The following is a 26,782-nucleotide window of genomic DNA, read 5'->3' as shown; positions in this document are numbered from 1 at the left end:
ATATTTGTGCCTAAATTTGATGCCTGCTTTATACAGATATCAAATTTAAGCTCACATAGCTGTATATTGTCATTTTTAAGGAGCATTATGCGCGCACATGTAGACACACACTCTTAATGCATCTTAAAAATGATGATTTTAGGCTAAGTCTGCTTAGAAGAGAAATGTGTAGGCAAACCCACCGTCTATGAGAAAAGCACTAGGGCACCAATATTTTTCTTTATCTCACATTTTAATTTAAAAAGCTAAGATATTAAAAAGTCAATTAATGTAAGTTTTCCTTAAGTAAAGAACCTAGATAAAAACTTGGTAAAGTGAAGCATGAATATCTCCCTGTGTTACCAGGGAGAAGATAGGACAATCAGTTTAGATACCCAAAATGTTTATATACTAAGTAAGAAGTAGTGGAAATGAATGGGAAGAAGTGGAGGTCCTAGTACAATCACAAAATTAATGTTGTAATTGGAATTATGGAACTTTAGTAGACAGAGCCAACCCAAGGAGAGTGCAGGGCCCGGGGCAAATCAGCTTGTGCAGGGCCCCGCCCCTACCCCAATCCCATGCACCCTGTATGCAAAGAACCCGTCGCCACCATCGATGGCAGCGCCAGCAGCAGGGAGGTGGTAGGGGGGAAATGAGTGGATTCACCCACCCAGGGATGGCTCTGGTGGTAGGATAGTTCACATGACTGCAGTATAATCATGGATAGGTACAGTTTGTTCAGGAAGGTTAGGCAGGAGAGGTGTTGACATACATATAAAGGAGATGTACACGTATTCCAAGGTCCAGTATGAAATGAAAGGGAGGCCTGTTGAAAGCCTCTGGGTAAAGGTCAGAGGGGAGATCATCAGAGGGGATGACATGGTGGGTGTCTGCTGCACGCTACAGAACCAGGAGTAGGTAAATGAGGCCTTCTTTAAACAATTGATGGAAGCTTCCAAATCACAGGACTTGGTTATCATGGGAATTTTAATTATTGGGAGAGAAATACAGCAGTGCACAAGCAGTCCAGCAAGTTCTTGGAGTGTGTAGGGGATAACTGTTTGATTTGGATGGTAGAAAGGACAATGAGGGGGGAAGTTCTTCTTGATGTGCTGCTTATAAATAGAGAGGAATTGGTTGAAAATGTGAGGGTGGAAGGTAAAGTGGGTGACAGTGACCACAGAATGACGAAGTGGAAGATCCTAAGGTAAGGGAAGAAGAGCAGCAGAATAAAATACTTCATTCAGAAAAACAGATTTTACCTAACTTAGTGAACTAGTGGGAAGGATCCTCTGGTAGGCAAGTGTGAGGTGAAAAAGAGTCTAGGGAAGTTGGCTTTACTTTAAGTAGGCCCTTTTAAGGGCACAAGAGCAAACTTTCCCTATCTGAAAAAAAAATGGGAAGTGCCTTGCTAGACAGCAATCTTTTCAAGGAGCTGAAACTCAAAAAGGAATGCTATAAAAAGTGGAAACTTGGTGACAGAACTAGGAAAGAGTATAAGAGCATTGCATGGGCATGCCGGGAGAACATTAGGAAGGCCAAGGCACAATTTGAGATGCAATTGTCAAGGGGCATAAAAGGCAATAAAAAAGGATTCTACAAGTATGCCAAGAATAAGAGGAAGACCAAAGAAGTCATAGGTCCCCTACAGAATGCAGAAGGCAATCTAGTTATAGATGATGCAGAGAAGGATGAAGTATATAATGCCTTTTTCACTTTAGTTTTCATAAATAGGGGCAGCTACCCAGTGTCAATATGGAAAGAGACAAACAGCCTAGAGTAATAGTAGAGTAGTAGAAGAACAGGTTAGACATGACTTAAAGAAGCTAGATGCTTTCAAGTTGGTAGGGCCTAATGGGATACACCCTAGGTTACTGAAGGAATTGTCTCAGGCAATTGTGGAGCTATTAGCTATCCACTTTGAGAAATCATAGCAGTCAGGTAAAGTCCCAGATGACTGGAAAAGGACAAATATAGTGCACATCTTAAAGAAGTGGAAGGAGGAGGATTTATGGAGCTACAGACCTGTCAACCTAACCTCTATACCTGGAAAGATGGAGCAGATCTTCAAGGAATCTATTGTGAAGCACCCAGAGGAGAACAAGGTGATAAGGAACAGTCATGAGGAAGATGACCAAGAGCTGGTCATGCCTGACCATCCTGACTTCCTGTCATGATAAGGTTACAGGCCCTACAGGTGGATGGGGGAAGGAAAGTGGATATGATATACCTGGACTTTAGTAAGGCTTTTGATACTGTCTTCCATGGCATTGCCTTTAACAAGCTAGGGAAATACAGACTAGATGAAATTACTTTAAGGTGCTTACATAACTGGTTGGATCATCAGACTCAACAAGTAGTTATCAATGGCTCAATGTCTAGCTAAGAAAATGTATCAAGTGGGGTTCCCCAGGGTTCAGTCCTGGGTCTGGTACTGTTCAATATCTTCATTGATGATTTGGATGATGAATAAAAGAATATGCTTAGCAAATTTGCAGATGACACCAAGTTGTGTAGGGTGGCAGAAACTCCATAGGTCAGGGCTAGGATCTGGAATGAGCTACATATATGGGGAAAATGGTCTAAAATCAATCAGAGGAGATTAAAAAAGGGACATGTACAAAGTCCCACACTTGGGATGCTATAAATGAAGAAGAGCTAGCAGTGGGCCTTTGCTGTAAAAAAAAATCAACAACATACTGGACTGTATTAACAGGAATATTGCTTTCACTTCAGGAAAAGTAATTTTTCCACTCCTTTCATCACTGGGGAGGCCTCATTGGGAGTGTCATGTTCAGGTTTGGGCCCCACATTTCAAGAAGGATGTGAACAGATTGGGAAGTATTCAGTGCAGAGTGACAAAAATGATTAGGGCCCTGGCAAGCAAGATTTATGAGACTGGAAGAACCAGGGTTATTTAGTCTGGAAAAGAGAAGACTGGAGAGGTATTTGATAATAGTCTTTAAATATCTGAAGGGTGATTATAGAAAAGATGGAGATGGGGTTTTCTCTGTTACTGTAGAGGATAGAACTAGGAGGTATGACTTTAAGCTGCAGCAGAGGAAATTTAGGTTGGAGATTAGGAAGAACTTTCTGACTGTGAGGATGGTCAAGCATTGGACCAGGCTACCTAGAGAAATTGTGGAATTGGAATGATTTAGTGAGGCATGATCCTGCCTTTGACAGGGGGCTGGACTAGATGTCCTCATGAGACCAGCCCTACTTTCATATGATCCTAAGATTTGGAACAGAGGGGGAATTGTTCAGAGTTTAATAATATAAGGCAGAACTATTTCAATATACAATATAGTGCCAATATAGAAGACAATATAGTTCCTAATGTTGTAAAGTAACGTAGACCGTAAGGTACGCCTGTAAGGGCTAAGATCTGGCAACGTGCTTCTAAGACCTCAAGCTTCAACTGCTTCAGCATGATGGTAGAAACTCAACAGTTTGAAGCAACAGGTCCAGAGATTGTTGAGATCAAAGTACTGTGTAAAATGAGACTGCTGTGCAAAGAACAACACAAAAATATGGTTCTCAATTACATTAAAATAGCGCAAGTGGTTTCTTAAAAAAAATAGGCAAGCCGAGCTGTGTGTAGTAGAGATTTTTTATGTTTGACCTGAAAATCATATTATAAAAATCTCAACATTCTGTTTCATGTCCTTCAGGGACAATTAACTGTGGTTCTCAGAAGAGGCATGATTCGTTCAGCAGACCTGGTTCATTATGAAAGGTCAGCCACATATGGACTTAATTTGCCAGCTTTTTTAAAGGCTGGCAATCTGTAGCTGGGTAGTATGCATCTTATTGAGGAATATTAACTATGGCTTTACCTAAAGAAAGTATTTTTTGATTCCCCCAAGTAATGTAAACTTCTGTTACATTAAATCTGTGTCAAAGTTGTAATTAAATTAAAGCAATATGAGGCTATGAGACAAGAAACAGCTGATTTTTAAAGGTTAGTCAGTGAAAATTAAGATAGCACACTCATGATCGAAGGATTGCTTTGTTATGAGTTCACAGGATTCCTCTTGAGAAAATGTTAGTTTCTTTACTAACTTTCAAAAACAGACTGATTATTATAATATATATAGTATAATGGCTTGCTAAAATTAACCATAATATGAATATTATGAATACTATATAAAAATACTTGTATATATATTTATTGCAGGTATTTTCCAAAATTACATTTAGATTGTAAAACTTTCAAAATGTTTTTTGACAACTTCAGCTACGTGGAAAACATTTAAAGTGAAGATCATTTGAAGTGTTACTGGGTTAACACTTGACCAGAAGCAGGCAGAGATCTCCACTTTTCTGCAATCTAGTAACAATTGGGCGTACACAATTAATCCTATACGAGTGTACAGTATAGTGTATAGTGATTCACACTGGTAGCAATAATTTGAAAAAGAATACATTGATGTTCATTTGGATTAGCTACTTCAACATCTTCCAGGTGTAAGGACTGTTCCTGTAATCCTTACTCATGTTAGTGATCAGTCACTTCAAAGGGACTGCCTGAGCGCCAGTTTCAGCAAATCTCTTAAGCATGTGCTTATGTCCTATTAAAGTTAAAAGGCCTAAAGACATGCTTAAACTTTAACATGTGCTTGAGTGTTTTGTGAGCAGGCATGGTTGCTAGAATGGTGCCTGAGTGAATGAAAATTACCTACTTGAATAAGGTTTACAAGATCAAGTCCTCAAATATTGGAAAGTGCACTTAAAACAATAAAATTTACAGCATTTTGTGAGTTCTAAGAGATGTTACATTACTCCTATTGAAAAAAAATCAATTTAGAGTATAAATTTAATGCCAAAGCATAGCTTTTTTGTATTTAGATCATGGAGTATTGTATAAATGCACACATGGAAATTGGTAGGAAGTGTAGCTATTCTTAACCTTAGGAAATACGGTCAGGAATAATAAAAGATGCTTACTATCACAAACCTCATAAGAGAATCTCTCTCCTTCTTTCTTCTGCTCAGTGGATTGTGAGTCAAAGGCATTGGACAAAGACATGACACATTATAGACAAAGCACAAGGCACATTTCTACAAGTTTTCAGATGCAGGCAAAACATAGTACAGAAAAAACAAAACAAAATATATTCCACTACAAACATTAAAATCAAGCTGGCACTACAGAATACAACATAAAACATCCAATATTGATGAACTTTACAGATCATTAGCATATTTCTGTGAGAATGTATTACTTCTCTCTGGCATTCCCAGTACATGAAATACTTCTTGTATGGTATTGCTTTAATCGATTATAGTGTAATTTTTAAGCCTTTTTAAAAAACTAATTGTACATTTTTATTTTCTTGGCAAGCAGAAGCAAAGGCTGTGGCTAGATTAGAAAAATACCGCTAATGATCTCTAAGTACCTATTTAGTGAATGTAGGGAACAAAAATCACCCACCTCTTTTCCTCCCATAGATTCAAACATTTTCTCAAGTTGGACTCGAAGCTGCTGAATGTTGTTCATCAAGATGCAGGGCTACAAATAAAACACAGCCTATATTATTACATCATCTTATTATATGAGAATAGATAGATATGCATGCATGCATATACACATAAAACACACTAGAATGGCTACAAGAAAAAAAAGTCTAAAGAGTTAGGGTAAAGGTGATCTGGGACTGACCTAAAAACTCTCTTTGATTAGATGGAGGGCATTCTTTCCATCTTAGCATAAATTGAATAACTTTAGGTACTAGCAGCAGTTAACATTTGAGACCACAGTGCATGAATAAATCAACAATTTGTTTTTATCAATAACTAAATTATTCCATAGGCAACGTGGTATTGCTTCAAAAGTGCTTAAGTGCTTAAGGCAATATCAGTTACAGAAACATGTCTTCATACTTTATTCTTAGAATATGAGTGTTTACAATTTCCTCTTTAAACTAGAATCTTTATTGAATTGTATGTCAAAGATGGAGGAAATCACAATGGAAAAGACAGCAGTTGCCAGAGATGTTGATAAAATTAACCATCTGATTTGGAATTATATAAAAAAGGGGGATATTACTGGGACTTTGTGTGTTCATATGACTTTGTGTATTCATACGATTCGGTAATATAAAATGAATCTTGATAATGGAATTCTGTTTTGGCAGGGTTGGTATGTTCCAGTGGATCTGAATATTACATTCAAGCTCTGAAGTAATGTATTTCAATAATGCATCCACCTTTCAACCTAACAATAAGTAGAAGGGCGATGAAATAATAACAACAATCCACATAAATTAATGATCCTTCTACATGGTGACACGCCCCACAGTGGTGCAGAATCATGGTATGATTAGTGCTGGTGCATTAAAAAAGTGTTTAAATAATTCAACAGTCTACTGTGCATTACCATATAAATCTACTGAGGGTCAGAATGAAAGAGAGAAACTGGAGGAAAGACAATTATGGTTGAATCATCTTAACCTTTCATCACACATCCTCAATAAGGTACAATAAATGTGGGCATGCTGTCCTTAGATGCTTATTTGTCTTCCTCCTCCAACAACATTGAATCATCTTCCTCAGTCCTGTTCACTATCCCCACCTCAGTTCCTTTGTGTCCTGCTATTTTTCGCCACTAGATATTGGCTTGGGGTTCCTGAGGATTGGGTCAGAGAACATGTCCTGAACTGATGAGAAAATTCAGCACTAGTGAATTTAGCAGTTTTGGTCACATTCCAAGCAAAAATGCCTCATAAATTACCAGACTAGTGTCCTCAGTAGATAGATACAACTGCAGGCCCTTAAAATAGACAGTTTCTTTGTGTTATATATTAGGGTTAGGATACTGCTATGACTGGTATTTCCTTTAAAAGAAAAACACAATCTCTTAAAAAAAACAGTTGATATTTCCTGGAAAAATACTTGAAAAATACTGACGTTAGAAACAATTGTATTTATTCAACTGAGAACTGTGAAAACATTTCTGTCTAGAGATCTACAGCTGTCATCAAGGTGAAATATGTACAGTTGAAGCAGCAGGTAACTATGTTATCCAAGAAATCCTAGTTACTTTTGCATTAGTCTTTGCAGATAGTCCCACCTGAGTGCCTGCTGTATGCTTCTTTGTGTTGCTGAATGGGAACTGAAATCTCCCATGTGCTGTTGTTCAGATATAATTGAATTAGCAAGTGACACATTGAACTTGGGGAGTGGGAAGCTTGTGGTGGTAGCGAACTGGAGGACATAATTAAAATATGAAGAGATCTTTTAATTTTGTTTTGTCTGTTACATTTGAAGGTAGAAAGGGATTAAAACAAAGACGTTAAAAATAGAGACAATGGGGAGGACATTTAGAGACAGAAAGTAATAAAGCTCTGCCTCTTAGAGACAGAGAGTAATAAATAAATAATAAGTATAGTAAAAAACGCAATATATACAGACATTTATTTAATATATGAGTATTCAAAACATATAAAAACACTTGAAAGACCAGAAAATTGTATTGGATGATAAAATTATTGGGATTCTGTGTCTGAGTTTAAAAAGTTAATGAAATAAACAATTTTCCTTACACCCTTTCTATTGGATGTCAATAGAAACTACTTGTGGTAAAAAATACTATGGCTAGTACTAAGCATTGACAAAGTCAGGTCTTTAGACTGTTAATTGTATGGGGACAAGGGATCTACCTTATTATCTACATGTAAAAAATTGAGTACTTCTTGGACGCAATAAATACATAACCATCAATTGGTAAAGTCACTCCAGGGAAGCTACAGGGGTGAGCTCTACATGGGATGTAGCCTACCTCTCATTTTCATTTCAGAAATGATTCAGCACACAATGATTTTGAGGGCCACTATTTATCTTTGTATGTCACTTCAGACATTATTGCTGTGAAAAAATCCATACTTGTTTCTATACTGGTTATCTATTCCTACTGCTTTTTGGTAGTAATCCTCTTTTGACACATGACTGCTGGTTGCTTTGGAAACTGTCTGCAGTGTCACAAAGCAGCGATTATGATTTCTGATGAGGAATAGGCAGATGAATCAAGTGTATTTTTAAAGCAAATGCAAATACCTTAGCAATATAGAAGCAGCAGAGCTAAATACAAAAACACATAGTATAACAGGTAACTTGTTCCCAAGAAGTCTGTTATCAACAGCTTCTCCCAAATCAGAGATGCCCTTTAATGACTTGCTTTTGCACTATTCAATTCAATGACAACTTCTATTGCCTTCAGTGGATACAGGACTGAAGCTTAAATACATTCATAGCTTATTGCCTCAATATTATCTTGTCCCTCAGAGTTCTGTTTACGGCAACCTACAAAAGCCACGCTGCCAGACACAACAACACATAAAACCAAATAGCAAGCAAAATGCATTAAACTAAAATGAATTTATAAACAGTGACAGGCAATGGGAAGTAAAATGACACTAGGTATCAGGGATACATTTTGTTACGAAAATTACTCCTTAATCCATGTTTTTATTGGAAAAGTTTTAATGCACATTTGATGGCATGAAATCAGTAAAGTGATCTTGCGGGGGGAAAATACCCTTCAGTGTTTTAAATTTAACTACAGTAATAAATAAGTACCTATTTTAATTTCATCTACTGAATCAAACACAGAAAAAGGAGTTTTAGTTGTCTGGGACCCCCAGATCAAATAGTATTTTATTAAAGCTACCAATATATATTTCAACTAGATGGAGTCTAATAAAAAATAAATTGTTTTTCTATGAAGTCATTTGTTGTAATCCTTTACATCTTTTCTCTTTTAGAAAGCCATAATGAGATTAATCCCATCTAAAACTTTAACAAAGATTAGCAATCCAGGATTATTTAAAAAAATCAATCACTCCAATGATTAAAAAATTCCTATTAGACAGGCTGAGACAACATAAACATTTAGATGTGATGGCTCAACATTAGGTATCAAAGTTAATTCTTTTTAGAAAAAAGTTAATTTGATTTCATACTAGCATTAAACTGAAATCAACTGCAAGTACAGTATTACACAAAAGTATAATTGGCCATGGCAACAAATTGGGCCCACACATGCATAAACTCTGGAGTAGACTGAATCATAGACTCATAAGAAAATGTAAGAAGTATCCCCTTTCCATCTTAGGGAGATCTACACAACCCTCTTTTCAGTACAGTGATTTACTTTTAGGAAGATGAGGAGAACCTATGGGTTGGTAGAAAATATGATACTTCAAATGCTTTTTGTATTGTTAGTAAGAGGAACCGATGATGGTTGCTATTTAGCTATAATGTATTTCTTTCTGAATTCTTCTGTTTTGTTGGTAACCCCTGAATTGTGTTAACTTCATGGTCTGGTGACACTGCTAGTATATTACTTCTGTTTTTCCAATTATTCTTTGCAAATCACAAACTCTGTCCCCATTTTCTGTGTGGGTAAAAAAAATTCTGCTGCTGAGTTTCTTATTTACTTTAGCTTAGTTTAGCAAGTTGGGTCCAAATCTGAAAGATGCCAGTGACCTCCCACTTGGTGCTAAACACCTTTTATTTCTGTTGACCTATATGGGAGATGCAGTACTCAGTGGCTGTTGGTGGGACCAGTACTAGGTGAGACTATCCTTCTGAACTCTGGGAAGGAATTTCCTGTCTTTCTTAGTTTTCCAGTTTTTGTGGTACCTGAGGGAGAAGCTGAGATGCTATGGCAGGTGACTGTTGGATCATAGGATTATTGGAAAGTAGGACTGGAAGGAACCTTATAAGGTCAGCTAGTCCAGCTCCCTACTCAAGGCAGCATCATCTCTGTGATTAAACTATCCCTACCAAGTGTCTGTTTAACCTGCTTTTGAACATTTCCAAGGATGGAAAATCCAACTTTTCTAGGTATCTGTTCTAATGCCTGCCCTCATAAACTACCCTCATAAAAAGTTCCTCCTAATCTCCAGCCTAAATTTCTCCTGCTGCAGCTTGAGTCCATTGTTCCTAGTCCTGTCCCCTGCAGTCATAGAGAAAAGTCCATGTCCATCTTCTCCATAATCACTCTTCTGGTCTCTTCTCTACTTCCTTCTCACAAGCAAGGAGGACATCATTTTAGAAGGTGGAATTACCAGTGACCATGAAAAGATAAGAATTCAAGATCCTAAGGGGAGGAAGGAAGGAGAGGATCGAAATAAGGACACAGGAGTCCAGGAGAGAAAGCTGAAGTATATAATGCCTTTTTTACTTCAGTCTTCACAAACAGTGGCAGCTACCAGATGACATTATGCCTAACATAATGTGCACTGCTGTGTTTCTCTCCCAGCAGACATCCCAATAATAGAAGTCCCCCATGAGAACCAAGTCCTGCAATTTGGAAGCTTCTATCATTTGTTTAAAGACCTTTTCCACTTCCTTCTTTTGGTTTAAATGCCTTTTTTACTTCAGTCTTCACAAACAGTGGCAGCTACCAGATGACATTATGCCTAACATAATGTGCACTGCTGTGTTTCTCTCCCAGCAGACATCCCAATAATAGAAGTCCCCCATGAGAACCAAGTCCTGCAATTTGGAAGCTTCTATCATTTGTTTAAAGACCTTTTCCACTTCCTTCTTTTGGTTTAGAGGCCTGTAGCAGATACCTACCATGACATCCCCTTCCTTTTGCTCTCCCCTCTCACCTTTACCCAAGGCTTTCAATAGGTCTACCCTTCCACTTCATACTACACCTCTGACCATGAGTACATCATACCTCTTTCTTTTTCCCCCTACCTATCATTCCTGAAGAAGCTATATCCCATCTATGACTAATCCAGTCATGTGAACTATTCTACCATGTCTCTGCAATCCCAATTACATAATAATTTGTGATTGTACTAGGACCTTCAATTCTTCCTGTTTGTTCTCCATACTTCTTGCTTGAGTGTAAAAACATTTAAGATGTTTGACTGCCCTATCCCTTCCCTGATAACTTTGCTAAGTTTCCATTATCCAGGTGTCCAGGCTCTTTACTTACCTCTAGGCCTTTGTATTCATCCACTGGTGAACCTAGTTTAAAGCTCTTTTCACTAAGTCAGCAAGCCTGTATACAAAGATACTCTTCACCTTCTTCATCAGGTGGACCCCATCTCTTCCTAGCAGTCCATCTTCCTGCAACACCACCCGATGGTTGAAGAAGCCACATCTCTTCTGGTGACACCATCTATGCAGCTATTCATTGATCTCAAGGATGTGTCTGCCTCTTACCCTTGACTGATAGGATCAACAAGAACATCACCTGGGCCCCTGTCCCCTTCACCCTTGCACCCAGTGCCATGTATTCACTTTTGATCTGTTCTAGGTTGTCCCTGGCAGTATCATTAGTATGCACATAGATAAGCAGCACTGGATAGTAGTCAGAGGGTTGGATAAGTGGGCAACTTTTCTGTGATATCTCAGATGTGGGCTTGTGGCAGGCAGTAGACCACCGGAGCCAACAGGTCAGGAGACGGATGCCTCCATGCTCCATATCAGAGGGTCACTAATCACTACCACCTGTCACATTTTCTCATAGTGGTGGTCTCAGCCACTTGCTTAGGGGTGCATGGCTTGGCTTCTTTTGCCACTGGAGTGGAGACTCCTTCTCATTCAGTGTGACATCTTCATACCCATTTTCCATCTGGAAAGCTGCAGGTCCAGAAGAAGAGTGCCGTCTGTTCTCAGAGGTGACAGACTACCATCTTCCACCTTCCAGAGAAAGTGTGTCTTCTAGTGCTTTTTCTGGCTGTCCATCTTATGATGCCAGAGGTCTCTTTATGCGCTGAGTCAAGGAAAGCCACATGCTTGCGGATGTCTCGCAGCCTATCCACCTCCTCCTGCCCCTTTATCCGATTCCTGAGAGATTCCACCAGTGCATACTGCAAGCACTCCCCACCTAGCTGTCTCTGGCAAGAACATGCAGGCTACAGTCACTGCAAAGCCAGGGCAGAGCCTGGGTGGAAGCCTCAGTGGTCAGGAGCCATGCCTACATAGAGACGGCACAAGTACAGCCAGAGAAAGGGATGGTAGTGGCAGAGGCTTTGGCATTGTGGCATTTTCCAGTCATTTTACTGATTTTCCTGCTAGCTCTTTTTTCCTCTTTTGCTGTTATGTCCTGGAAAAAAACATTCCTTCATCCTCCTTCCACTCAGCAAGCTTACAGAAAAAGGAAGTGGTGGGGCAAACTCCTCACTCAAACTCCCCTGTTAGCTAGCGTGTTGGCTGGTCCTGTGCTGCTGGCTCCTGTGTCACTGTGATCAGGAAGCCTAGGCTCTACATTGGCTCTCTGTCTCTTGTGAGAGATAATTACTGAAAGGCTCATGGTTTTCAGTGTTATTTTGCTGAGATGTGCCTCTCTGCAGTGGTTCCTTCACATCCTAATTTGGCATCATACTGAACAGGTGTCTGTGTATTCTAAACATGAACTGATGGCCTTTTTAGAGGTGAGAAGGGATTCTTCCAGAGCATTAAGTGACTGTTTACCCTACGAGTAACTATTTCCCAGAGTGCCTAATATTTTGGACCTAGAGGAACATTGCCTTTTAATAATTGTATGGATTTGTTCTGCATGTTTCTGGTAATCCAAGGGCTATTTACATAATCCCCATCATATGCATAACAATAAGATGGGTCATGGCTAGGGACCTACCAAAATCAAGAAGGTATGGGGGCCCTGGTAGCAGCCCTACCTCTAGCTGCTGATTGGCCAAGAGGGCTGCCCTTCAGGTGGCTCTGCCCCTTTCTGCAGTCAAAAGGGCTGCCATTCATGCAGTTCTTCCCCTCACCACTGATTGGTGGAGAGGGGAAGGGCTGCACTATGGACAGCCCTCTTGGCCAATCAGCAATGGAGGAAGGAGAGGGAAGCTGCCATTTTAGCTCCCTTTCTGTGTGCTGGTAGTTGTGAGAACTGCTGACTCCCATCGGGGAGCTAGGATTTTATTTTCAGTAAGTTTTTTTTTCCCCAGTGATTATGCCGAAAATCACAGGGAATGCCACTTTTCATGGAAACAGCCTCAAATCAAAGTTTCTGAGTTAGTGTTCAATATGGCCAGTCCATTGAGATGCTCTTCACCTATTGTTGAAAAAAAGTCAAGTTTTAAATCTCTGGCAATGATATTTCGCAATACTGCTTATTGGACCAGTTGTATAGTTCAGAGAGCTGTTGGACAAGATGACTTGAGGAATAGCATTTGATGCCCAAAAGTTTATCCAATGGCTCTCCCAACTATACAACTGCTCCAAAAAGTGCATTACAACAAATTCCTTGTCTCAAGAACATCCTGACCCAGTAAGATCTATAAGGTGTGGGACTGCAACAAGCATTGCAAGAGTGGAGCAAAGAGGGCTGCAGAAACTCATGCCTCTGGGACACTTTAAAATGCTGCCTTTAAAGGCAAGCCAGGGCTTTCACTGCTGCTGTTCTTTGTACAGCTGCAGGGAGCTGGGGTGTGAGTCTACCTGGCCATGCACATGGAAGAATTGCACTCTGAAGAGCATGTGTGGGCCGGGCGCGTCCCGGGCGCTTTTTCGCGCTGCACGCAGGCTGTGGCCAGCAGCCCGGGCACGCGGGGGCGGAGAGGGGTGGCTTTCGCTCTGGAATTAGGCACGGACGCGTATCGGTAGTTTAAAAGATTGTTTACTTACACCGAGATGGCAATGGTGTAGGCTGGAAAGCTTGATTAAGTTGCAGTTACAGACAGACAACACAGACGGTCTCGTGGAGGTTGCTAGGCTCCACGGTGCAGAGCTCCGGATGCTCTGGGTGAACAGGCCACCAATGTAGAAATCGTAAATACGTCTTATATTAGTCGCGCTCGAAGACGGGAAGAGGTGGGCGGTGGATCAGGCCGCCAAGCTCCTCTGGATCTCACACAGGGTCTCTATTACCCTGCCGTGTACCCAGAGTCCCCACGAGATGGATGTGGAGTCCTCTTCAGCTTGGGCGGAAACTGCTCAAGCCTTTTATACGGCTAACAGGCCAATCGCTAGCCGCCACGTGTGAATAATTTAGCACTAGCCAATCACGGGGAACAAATTTGCATATGGGTGGCGGGAACTTCTTTGCACCGTGCATTCCTCTTGCAACTCGAGCAATGCACTCTGCAAAAGAAGCTGCAGAAAAGGCGGGAAACTCGTCCCTGCACTGGGGTTTCCTCTGCTACAGGAAACTCCCGTGCAATGCTCTGCAACTTAACGTGGATAATTCTGATGCTGAAGCACACACACACAATCATGCCTTTTGGGTCATGACAGAGCACAGTTCAGGAGTCCTTGTTGCTTAACCCCTTCCCTTCACAGTTTGCTTCCTCATAGTAGCAGTAATATTAGCCAAGTGAAGAGAATGGGGGAAGATAGGATGGCACCTTCCTCAGGGAGCACATCCTCTCTGGTTCCTGGGAGCCCCACTTAGGGCTCTGCCCCATTCCCTGATGACTTTGGTGCCAGCAGCCTGTACTGTTATGGTAGCAGCTGCACTGGCCCCATGGAGGGGAGGGGAGAGAAGTGGGGGTGGAACTTTCTCCCAGGAGTAACATGTACCATGGACTCCTGCTGGGCTCCCCAGAGCTTACCATCTCAGTGGTGCCCAGTCTTTTAAACTCAAAGCACCCATCTGCAAGATTTCCAAATTTAGGGGCACTTCAAAAGCATATATAAATATAGCATGAGTGTTATAATAAAACCATTACATTATTATTTACTGTCATACTAATTGTTTCACTACATTATAACAGTAGCACCAGTACATACTTTTTTAGTGATGCTAATGCATAGTAGACTAGTTCTACTGTGCATTAGCATGGTTTTTGCCGTGATGTGCTAATGTGCAGAAGAATTAGTCTACAGCACATTTAGTGTCTCATGTAGATGCGCCCAGTTATACCTATCACAGTGATGCAGCTGGAATGCCTGCAGATAATTCCAGGTGGCTATTGTCTGCTCCAGGGTTGCCAAGTTAAGGCTGTGTTTCACTCATCTTTGACTTTCTCAAAGGACATTAGATGCTACCAGGAAGCCCTTACATTGAATAGTAATATCACACTCCTGCCAGGGTTCCTGGTTACATGTGTGAATGAGACCATTCAAGAGCTTTTAGTCTGTCTCCCACTTTCTTGGAAATGCTGATTTTTCCTCATAATTTTTTTAAAGTCACAGTCAGCTTAACTAGAAAAATAATTTGCACACACTTGACATATGACGAAATTCTCTGGTAATGATCATTAATAAGGACAGATAAACTGATGCAAAGAGAACTCAAATGAAAATGTAGATATTTTTTATGCTTGGGAACACCCCCCCCATCTGATTGCATTTCCCAGTCTTTATGATGTTTCCATGCCTTTGCAGTGGACTATGAAAAAGTCTGATCTTGTATCTGCAGCTCCAAGGAACAATATTACTGACAGTACCGTCCAGTTTCGCAAACTAAATAAGTAGGAGAGTATAGGGTTGAGATATATAAATCATATCTAGGGGGACACTGTTAATTTTACCTACCATCAGCTGTGATATTTCAATGTAAGCAATCACTGAAAATATACTGTCCTGTGGAAAAAAATCGCCTTTCTCACCTTCATTGTTTTTCACTATAAAATGCTCATATTTTCAGTAAATATGATACATTCTCTAAATGTATTTACAGTTTCAAAATACATTTTCTATGTAAAATAAAGCATACTCACCACATTTTCTTTATCACAATATGAACTGAAGTCATTCGATATAATTGCAGCATACTGAAGAAGCACTTTGTTGATAGTCTACATGGGAAAGAAATGCTTGACTAAGATAGCTAATCTGCAAAATATTGTCTGCAGAGCTTTGCAAATAAATATACAAAAAGTTTCAATGGAATGTGAATTCATAAAGGAGATAGATAATGTTATAAAATAATCCAAAGAAAATTGTTTTTATCCTTTAAATTCACTAAATTTTAGTTTTTATTCATATTACTGTTTAGCGTGTACACATTTTCAAATACTGACCTACTGAGGAGCTGCATTTTTGAAGGAAATATAATTTACTGTAAGACAGAGACTTTAAAGCTAGTTATGCTGAAATTGAGAAGCAAGAACATTGAGCTCTAGTTTCTTCAATGCACACATAATTAAGCAGAACTTTAGTGAGCTCAAAAATCCCTAGAGCAACAACCCACAGATTAAAAACAATGGAGAAACAAGAACCAAGGCAGCAATGTCTAAACCCCAGAGAAGTGAGATTAGGCCACAATAATCATGGGACTATGATCATTGCTTGCAGATTTAGGAAAGTTATGATGAAAGCACAAAAATAGGTATAAATACAAAGTCCTTCAAAACCACAAGCATTATAATGGAGCTCTAAAGCTTTCAAGGAAGTGTAACAACCCAATAGGAAGCTAGCCTAATAATGTGCAAGCTTCTCAAACAGCAGATTCATAAATTCAGAAGAAACAGGGAGCTGACCACTTTGAAATATCTTCTATCCACAGCTGTTCAAACTTGCTTTCAGACATAATAAAGAAAATTACTTTTGGACTTTACCTAAAGTGTAATATTTCATTTGCATACAGCTTTATAATTCCCACCTCATTTATTATTAGGCTCCATAACAAACATTGTTTTACAAATATAGATACAGCAGTCACCCTGTACTTGCAGTTCTTCCTCCAACCCTCTGTAGTTATTGTATTGGGAATTGGGAATTGTATAAATACTTATTTAGTTAAAAAAATGCAAGTTTTTAAATCATAATTCTTATAAACTTGGCCATTAATATTTTCAAGGTAGGTAGAATTTGGTATACAAGATGTCAGCAACAAAACAAAAAAAGTTTCTGTGTACAAAATAAAATAATGTTTAATCCCTTTTAGTGTGAAAAATAAATGTGCTTATGGCCTTAACACAGAAAGAACATCAGGTTAACCAGCACAGTATGGTAAGTGTGCCATTTGTGCTGTAGTTTAATTACCTTTGTTATTCTAATAATCAGTAGTAGCAATAATGATACCTAATTCTTAACAGCATTTCTCATCCTCAGAATATTTTATCAGGGAGGCAAGCATAATGGGGATATTGAGGTAGAGGAGAGAAGTGGCTTGTTCAACACACACAGCAATCCAGTCCCAGCTTATTTTAATAACTGGGAATAGAGCCCGTGTCTCCTGAATCCTAGAGTAGTGCTCTAATGCAAAATATGCATCCAAAAAGCAAAGCCCTCAGTAGAGAGATGGCTCTGGGAAGCAAAGCTCTATAAAGACTCCCTTCCCCTATCACACAGACCGGGAGACCCTACAGTCTGCTATGAAACCTGTAGATTCTAAGAGATCAATGAGAAAAGAAGGTCATTTACATGGAGGCTCTCTCACAGCACTGGTTTTGGTGGCTGTTGCTATGAGGGATAACGCACCACATTAACACCTTTGCCGATGTGCTCATTGATCTGGCTGGAATATGATCAGCTGGCTCAAAGTATTTTTTTCCTCTAGGGAATCCAACTAAAAGAGTTGAAACTGTATTACATGCACAAAACTTCAATAGTATACAGTAAAGTTGGTTTTAAAAATGGCTGATAAACCTTATGGAAGAATTATTTTTCAATGGTGAAATCTAAAAATGGAAGGAAAGCAGGCAGCATACAAAAGTTCATTGAAATCCCTAACCAGACACTTACATTGTTCAATTAATCCTTTAGCAATCCGGAGACAAATGGAGATTCCATTACCATATTTTCTTGCATATAACATATCCCCAAATAAAACATGCACTTTGTTTTTGGAAAGCAGAATCTAGAGAAGAAGATTTTTCAGAGTTCTGGCTGACTGTGTGACACAGAGTAAGTCTTTCTAGGAGCACAGCATGTGTCCAGGAAGTTTGGCACCAGGAAATCACTTTTGCCAGCAGCCTTATTCAGACTGTCTCCTGGGATGCCACACTTCCTGGACACTCTTTGTTTCCAGGAGGATTTACTCAATGTCACACAAGGTTAGGTCCAAGACCCTCGCGAGAACAAGACTGAAATCTTTAAGTAATTCCTGTAAATAAACTGGTGTTTCCACACCATAAACCTCATCAAGATGCTACAAAACAGCTCGCTTGCTGCTTTTGGTGCAAGCTACAGTGCTCAGCCAATAGCTATGGCTGCGAGAGGGTTGACATGGGACTCTGCTATCTTGGCAGCTACATGGCTTGTACAGCTTCTCCTGGCATTCACTTTTTCCAGCAAAGAACACATATTCCTTGATAAAAAATATACACCCCAATTTTGGGGGGAAAGGTATGTGTTGTATGTGAGGAAATATGGTAGTTTAATTGCCATCAAACAATAAGAGGGAGAGTGCCCTGACTGGACTGCTAATAAAACTCATGTGCGGTTCAACACAGCCTAGCAGGATTCCAATACTGCTCTGGTGCCAAACCCAACCTAAGCCACGAAATTCTTCCTACACTTGCACTGACCTAAAAGATCATTGTGTTAAAGTTAAGAATTGCTCTGAAAACTATGTAGAAATTCAGTAAGAGGACCTCAAAAGAAATGAAGAATTTGAGAAACTCTAAACATGAATATTTAATGTTATAAAATATGAAGTTAGTAGAGATAAGAGTTCCTCCAACCACTTGCAATTACTCAAAGAGGAACAAGCCAACAACTCCCTGCTCAAAAAAAGACCAAGTTATAAGAATCCTGTTTAAAATAGGAAGTTTTCCCAGTTTAAAATAGAGGAGTTTTCTTTTAAATAACATTAGAATTATTCATGTGTAAGCACAGCAAGAACAGAATGTTGCTTCCTCTGAAACTTGGTTGAAGCACATTGATTTAATTTACCTTTGCAAATCTTCTCATTAAATGAGATAGTGCTTCAGGATTAGGGCACTCCAGTTTCCTGATAATCTCGAAGCTTTGATTGAGCTGTGTGAAGACATCTACCACAGAGCAAGAGAAAAGGGCATGATCTGATGTTTGCTGAAACTAGAGAAGGAAGAAAAATAATTTAAATGGGTTAACACTTGAGAAGCTATCTATGTCCTGACAATAAAACAGTAATTGAATTCCTTATACTTTAAATCCATCCTAGACTGAGAAAAAGGAAATTAGAAAATGGCTTGTAAATTTAAACATATTAAACTCCTAATATGATTTAATGTCTTCTCTTGTACTTTTATGGAAGTAGCAGAATGCGTTACAATCTAAAATCATGATTTTGTATTGGATTTGCTACTTAATCTATGGGAAGTTGAACTGGCTTCACTGGGACTCAAAGTGGGGGAGAAAACAAAGGCAGAGAGGAAGACTTCACTGCAAAATAAATAGTTTCCTTTTCTGGAACTGTATCATAAATACCTCAGCCTCTGCACAAAATATGTGGGGTGAAAACATCTTTATTGAAATCAGTTATAACACTTCATTAGTTTCTATGCGGCCAGGACTTCACCCAAACCCTTAGCCTTGATGGCAGCAGGATCTTAGTGGATGGAATCTGTATCTTTAGCTACATGTAAAACTTGAATTTTAATAACTGTATATTAACTTACTCTCTATATAAGTTGCATTGCTATAGTAGTATTTTTATTTTATATAAACCACCTGATGGTTTAAACATAGTAGCTGCTGGACAGTGCAAACAAGCAGGAAAAACCACTGCTGGGCAAGAAACAAAAATATTTTCAAATGAAACCACAAGGGGAATTTAGGTAGGCAGAAAATCATTAAGGAGTTCAAATACAATTAGCATGCAGGTACCAGTACTGAGAAGGAATGGCTGTCCATCTTATCAGGTGGTGTAAGGCCATTGCATAAGGACTAAGAGTATTGTATGGCATTTTGTAATGTTCTGATGTTGCCTTAATAGATTTTTATTTTTTAATGAAAAGGACTCACTCCATCTTTTTTGTCTCTTTCTAGTGCGCCATGAAGAAACTCCATTGAGACATCTTCATTTTCATCCAACCATTGAATGACAAAGGGTTCAAACCACCTAAAAATGAATACCACCCAGAGATCATATTTATGTTACTTTAACATATCCATTGTTAAAAATATGTTGCTCTTTTATTATCTGTAGTAGTATATCATTATTAAGATCATATATATTATTAGAAAGTAGATCAGAATCCAAAATAGCTAAAACTTACTCCCCCATTTTTCATGCATACATTTTTGGCTGCTAATATGCCTTGGCTTTACATGTCCCAAATCAATATTTTTCATGTTTAAAAACATACATTTGAAAAAACATACACTTGATATTTGAGTCCGTTGTTAGAAATTTATTTTGTTTTTGTTTTTTGTTTTTGCTTTGGTCGTTTTAATAAATGACATTTGTTTTTTCTGTGAATACTTTTATATCACAGAACTGAATTTTGCTACAGCACTATTTCATTTCAAGCTTGTAGAGAATTAATCTTACCAACATTAAGGTAATTGCCCAATCTGTGCATTTCTAGAGACCATAAACTAATTACAGTAAGAAAAGAGAAAAAGAAAGTTTGAGAAGAAAATTAGCCCATGGAATAACAACTGCTTCAATAAACTAGCCTCAATAATGCTGTATCTTAATCCAGGTTTTGGTGTGGAATGACTGCAATCACATAACACTGTTGCTGTATTTAAATTTTTAAATCTTCTCCTGGAATCCTTTGGCTTCAAGATTTTATTTGTTTAATCTTGGCACATAAACTTGTTGAAAAAATACATGCAGGGTGGTTAATTATATTTTACATATGTGTAATATTCATTTGGTAGAATAAGTAGAAAAGGTTTGAAGAGCATATTTAAGATGTTATTAGTAGTTCACAGCTTAAATTAATTTTGCCTTTAATGGCATTATGGATAAATATTTAAAGAAAATAAACCTTAACAGCAACTGAGAAAACAACCCTTCTTCCAACACAATACTCACAGAGAGTATTCAGGTGCTGCATCCTTGAGGTCAGAGAGTTCTTTTACATATTCATTATAAAACCATTTCACTTTGAAGTGTAAATTCATGTAATCTGTGCTTTTGCATAACCGCTGCTTTTCGTGTTCTATGATAGGAGAGAAAATAAAAAAACATTGAATGAAGTTCTGATAGTAAATAATATCCCTGCACATTCCTTTATTTTATCATTATATGCAGTAATGAATATATATACACACATATATATGTGCACCATAATATATGCACCATAATAAGGTGATTACATTACAGGCAAATAGTCTGAGACTGCACCCACAATTTCAACCACAGGTTCTCTGCATCACTAGAGAAAAGTTCAAGCACAAAACCTTTTGAGGTCCTCATTACTAAAATGATCTTTGGCTATGTGTAAAGTAAAACTAATTTTATCATAGAATAATAGGAAAACCATACTGCCTTCCTGAGAAAAAAGGTTTGAAAATTCAATATAGAAGAATGTTCTAATAGGTTAATCACTTTCAAACTTCATTCAGATTTCTCTTGGCGTGATGCAAACTGCATGGGTAGAGGAGCCAAGTTAGAAAATAAATAAAGCTACAGCTGTGACGTAATGCAAATACACCTTTAAGTAATACGCTTTAATGGCGTTATGGATAAATATTTAAAGAAAATAAACCTTAACAGCAACTGAGAAAACAACCCTTCTTCCAACACAATACTCACAGAGAGTATTCAGGTGCTAAATTAAGAACTAAATTAAGAACTTGTAGTTCTAAACTTTCACTGATTTTAATATGAACTGTAGGTTGTAAGCAGAATTTAGTCTAAAGCTATTCATTTTTTCATATGCTTATTTGTGGTCTATTATACATTTCAGCATGTCAATATTTATTATTACAAAGGTTATCCCACTGTGTTAGCATTTGCTATTCAGTCACTTGAGCTTTTGTTGGAAGTTATTTATTAAAGTTCTGCACAGGCCCAAACCTGTGAAATCTGAGGAGACAGCAGAACAAAATGGCTCCGCATTTCATTTTAACTTGCGTTTTGACATTTCAATGGAACAGTGTTCCATTTTGCATTTTGTTTAAATTCAAAACAGCTGTTCTGTCACGTTTCATCAAAACAATTTCACCGTTTCGATGCTGTTTCGCTGTTTTGCCCATAGGCTATAATGGGGAAGCTTGAAACAGCCTAGAACTTTGTCATTTCTGGCCTGATTTGGATGAAACTTGCAGAAATGGTAGCCCCTTCTGAGGGCATGAAGTCTGCCAAGTTTCAAGGAGATAGGTGCAGGGACTTCAGGGCAACTTCACCCCAAAGTCTTGAAAGCAAAACTCATATCATGTGTATATGTTAAGCTTCAGTGGGGTCAAATCTACAGGCATGCTAGCTCCTGCTGAGGCCACAATGACCTGCCAAGTTTCAAGGAGATAGATGCAGGGGTTTGGGGGAAACTGTACCTCAAGCTGCAGACAAGTAAAACTCGTGACATGGCTGACTGTGTGTGTTAAGATGCAGCAGGGTGAAAGCTGCTGGCTTGCTAGCCCCTGCTGCGGCCACGAAGCCTGCCAGCTGTCAAGGAGATCGGTGCAGGGCTTCTGGGTTCTGGGGCCCTGCACCTCTAGCTGCTGACAGGCAAAACTCATGACATGGGTGCTTGTGCAACTGACTGTGTCTGTCTTGGGGAAGAGGGGGGTGAAAACAATGAATCAATTCTTCAGTCAAGAATGAATCAATGAATATAATAAAATAAAAGAGCCTTGAAGAAAAAGGTATTCTGAATCTGAAATCCCTCTTGCTAGCAAGTACAGAATCTGTTAGAAGATCAGTGCTGCTGCTAGCCGTAGTTGTCTGAGGCTGAGCTGCTAGAACAGAGACAGCTCACTAACTGACACCAAGGCAGAACCTAAGCAGGGCAGTTTAAACAATGCTTCTGCCAAGCCTAGGGAGGACTGGGTTAGAGAACTTCTGGAGGGGCTGGACATGTTCAGATCAGCAGGTCCAGATGCTCTCCACCCCAGGGTGTTGAGGGAATTGGCAGGAGGTATTGGGGGCCCCCTGGCATGGCTTTACAAGCACTTGTGGTGCTCTGGCCAGGGGCCAGACAACTGGAAGAGGGTCAATGTGTAGCCCATCTTTAAAAAAGGGAAGAGGGTGGACCTGGGCAACTATAAGACCGTTAGTCTTACTTCAATCCTGGGGAAGCTCTTTGAGAAGATTATCAAGGAGCACATCTGTGATGGGCCAGCAGCAAGGATGATGCTCAAGGGCAACCAGCATGGTTTCATTAGGGGCAGGTCCTGTCAGACCAACCTGATTGCCTTCTATGATCAGGTCACAAAATCACTGGACGGAGGTGTTGCGGTGGATGTAGTCTTTCTGGACTTCAGGAAGGTGTTTGACACTGTCTCCTACCCCATTCTCATTAAAAAGCTAGGCGACTATGGCATTGATGCCTACACAGTCAGATGGATTGCAAATTGGCTGAGGGGTCGTATTCAGAGAGTGGTGGTGAATGGGTCATTTTCAACCTGGAGGGAAGTGGGCAGTAGGGTCCCTCAGGGCTCAGTCCTTGGCCCCACACTCTTCAATTTTTTATTAGTGACTTGGACGATGGGATGAAGAGCAGCCTCTTTAAATTCACAGATGACACCAAGATTTGGGGTGAGGTGGGCACAGTAGAAGGGAAGGACAGATTACAGCAGGACCTGGACAGGTTACAGGGGTGGGCAAATGAAAATAGGATGGGATTCAATACTGACAAGTGCAGGGTGCTGCACTTGGGCAGTAGGAACCAGCAGCATACCTATAGGCTGGGGAACTCCCTTCTCGAAAGCACGGTGCCAGAAAGAGATCTTGGAGTCATTATTGACTTCAGGATGAACATGGGCCGACAACGCGAGAACACAGTCAGTAGGGCTAACCGTACCTTGTCCTGCATCCACAGATGTATCACAAGCAGGGCCAAGGAGGTGATCCTCCCCCTCTATGTGACACTGTTCAGGCTGCAGCTGGAGTACTGCATCCAGTTCTGGGTGCCGCACTTCAGGAGGGATGTGGCCAGCATTGAGGGGGTCCAGAGGGCCACTCACATGATCCAGGGACAGCAGGGCAGACCCTATGAGGAGAGGCTATGGGACCTTAACCTGTTCAGACTTCACAAGAGAAGGCTGAGGGGGGGGCCTGGTGGCCGTCTATAAACTTACTAGGGGGGACCAGCGGGGTTTGGGAGAGACCTTGTTCCCCCAAGCACCTCCCGGCCATAGGTTGCTAGAGAGTAGGTTTAGACTAGACAGTAGAAGGCACTACTTCACAGTTAGGGCGGCTAGGATTTGGAACGAACTTCCAAGGGAAGTGGTGCTGGCTCCTACCCTGGGGGCCTTTAAGAAGAGGCTCAACGTTTACCTGGCTGGGGTTATTTGAGCCCAGTTTTCTCTCCTGCCCATGGCAGGGGGTCGGATTAGAAGATCTACAAGGTCCCTTCCAACCCTACATCTATGAATCTATGAATTTATGAAGTTTTTCCATCCCTGCCCCAGAGCCCTGGGGTTGGAAGGGACCCCAGGAAGGATGCCAGTCACTGGCCAACTACAATAATTGTAAAGTCAATGATAAAAGAACTCCTTCCCCCCTCCCCCCCTCCCTCTCCTTACTTTAGTTTTTCTTTCCCTGCAGGCATTGAAGGCAATTGAAGGGAAGCCCAGCTTCAGCTTCAAAAGTCAAAATGTTTTGAAAATTTCGAAACAGTTTGACTTGCCTTGTTTTGTGTCGAGGATGTTTCGACGATATCTGTTTCAATTCGATTTCGCTGTTTTGATCTCAAAATTAGTCAAAACAGCACTGAAACAAAACTGGTGGTGAAATTTTGCACAGCTGTAGTGTTTTTTTCCTTTTCTATCTTAATAGAAAAAGCTTATTGTAAAAAGAAATCACTTATTCTTTTTCCTTCTGTCCTAGACTTCCAGAAAGAATCTGCACTGACACAACTCTGCACCAAGAAAATCTTTTCAAATGTAAGCCAGTTTTACAAAGGCAGCATTGCCCAATGAACTATGGAAATGGAACAACAGAAATCCCCAGGAGCCCACCTCCAAATATACAATAAAGTAGCTATCAGCACAGGAAACAAAGGAAACAGTATTTAGATTCAGTGGGGCAGATGCAATTTTGCATGTGGATGGGGGACAGTGTTTCAGTAATAGGCTGGCTTCCTCCTCGTAAAATTACACCAACAGATGTTCAGCAGTTTCATACTTGCCAGTTTCTGTTGCTGCAATAAGATACAAATCTCTCCAAAGTTTGAGCATGTTTAGACCAGGGGTTTTTATTTAGCCTAGTGTATGGATGGGGCTGTTAGTAAAAGGGGCTGGATTTATAAAGATAGGTATTTAAGGATTCAGATAGATGCCTACTATGATAGAAGGATACCTAAAACAGGACAGGCATGCAGCTTACGCTGAATTCTGTCCACATCTTAGGTACTTAAATACTTTTGTAAATCTGGCCCTAGACTATATCAAAATTCAAGATCCCGATCCATTTATCTATGTAAAAAAATAACAGAAAGGTTTGTGGGAGGACATTAGTCTCTGTTAAAAATAGCTTGAAATGTATACAAATTTGGCATCATGTAGAGCAGAGGTGCTCAACCAACCCCAGCCGGCAGGCCAGATCTGGCCCATGGTCTGAAAATTTGGTGGCAGGGGAGCAATAGCAGCTGGATGCCGCTCCCCTGTGGCCAAATTTCTGGGCCTGTGACAAACCACCTAACATGGAGCTGTGTGCTAGATCAGGAGCACAAGGCAGTCTGGGCAGAACTGGGTGTGCAGGATGGTGTGGGGGCCTGACCCCAGTGTGCAAGGATGGGCCGAGGCAGTGTGGGATCCAATCCTCTATAATAATTTGTTTAATTTGTGTCTTTGTCATTCTGTCTGTCATACTCAAAAAACCACATTTGCGCTCAATTTTTGGGACTTTTAGTGATTGATTTCAATTAGTTATGGTGTACTCTCGGTATCTGAGCAAAAAGTGTCCATTAACACCCTTACTTTAACCCACAACACCCCTACCAAGGTGAAGCAGAGAATGGCAACTGAATGCAGAAAGAATGGCAAAACTAAGACAACAAAACAAATGAGCAAAGAGGACGGCGTAGAAGAGATGCAATAGAAAGGCGAAGGGTTTGCAGAGGCAATAGAAAACAGGCTGAAAGAGTAGACAACAACAGATTTACTGAAGACAAGACTGAAGAACATAGCTGTGGATTGATGAACGTGGTGTGTCAATTTTGTAACTCTTTAAACTTCCAAAATGTTGCCTGTTGAGCATAGATCATTATGACGAGATGTATGATTCATGGACCGTGTGGAGGATTGCATCCAAATGCGCCATGCAGGGAAAATCATCAATGTCTGAAGAAATATCCAAAGAAGTTTAGAGAGGAGATACTTGGAAATGTTGATGGATACCCATTGTTTAGAAGAAGACCAGGCAGAACAGCTCAAGTTGGTAATGACACAGTGGATAACAGAAACGTGGTACCCTATAACAAGTAGCCTGTTTTTGCCTGTCATTTTTTACAGGCTTTTATACTAGTTGGAGCATAAACGATTGGGGCCTTGTGGAATGGCCCTGTGCTACTCATCCAGCCCACAGGGACAAAAGACTAAGCACTACTGGTGTAGAGAAATTACACATCACATCTTTTTAACAGTCATTTTAATGTAGGTCATATTTTTCCTGTTGATAACAACTGAAAGTGAAATCGGAAGCACCACACAATTTTTAGGTGTGAGGTGAATTACAATTAATTAGTGATTGAATCCAAAAATAGTTCAAGTCTCACTTTCAAACCCTGGGGTTTTTGTCTCCCCTTCTAATCCATCTCATATTTCTGGCCGGTGATCTACTGCTTCACCTTGCCCTGTGTGGCAAACTCCCTCTTCTCCTTCCTAGTTAGCTAAC

The 26,782-nt window shown here is 39.9% G+C and overlaps 1 protein-coding gene across 2 annotated transcripts in view; it reads right to left on the bottom strand.

The window, feature by feature from the left end:
• Nucleotides 1-26,782, bottom strand: part of UNC13C (unc-13 homolog C) — a 523,785-nt gene that overhangs the window by 103,584 nt on the left and 393,419 nt on the right. For both annotated transcript variants that reach the window (XM_006017955.1, XM_025197084.1), the window contains 5 exons: nt 20,816-20,942; nt 19,795-19,891; nt 18,742-18,885; nt 15,621-15,698; nt 5,420-5,497 (listed from right to left, as the gene is read on the bottom strand). In XM_006017955.1, coding sequence (XP_006018017.1) covers nt 5,420-5,497; nt 15,621-15,698; nt 18,742-18,885; nt 19,795-19,891; nt 20,816-20,942 — 524 coding nt within the window. The remainder of the gene's footprint in view (nt 1-5,419; nt 5,498-15,620; nt 15,699-18,741; nt 18,886-19,794; nt 19,892-20,815; nt 20,943-26,782) is intronic.

Source organism: Alligator sinensis, unplaced genomic scaffold, assembly GCF_000455745.1.
Source record: "Alligator sinensis unplaced genomic scaffold, ASM45574v1 scaffold250_1, whole genome shotgun sequence".
NCBI lineage: Eukaryota > Metazoa > Chordata > Crocodylia > Alligatoridae > Alligator > Alligator sinensis.
The sequence above is the reverse complement of the archived record's forward strand: the minus strand, read 5'-3'. Positions and strand labels throughout refer to the sequence as shown.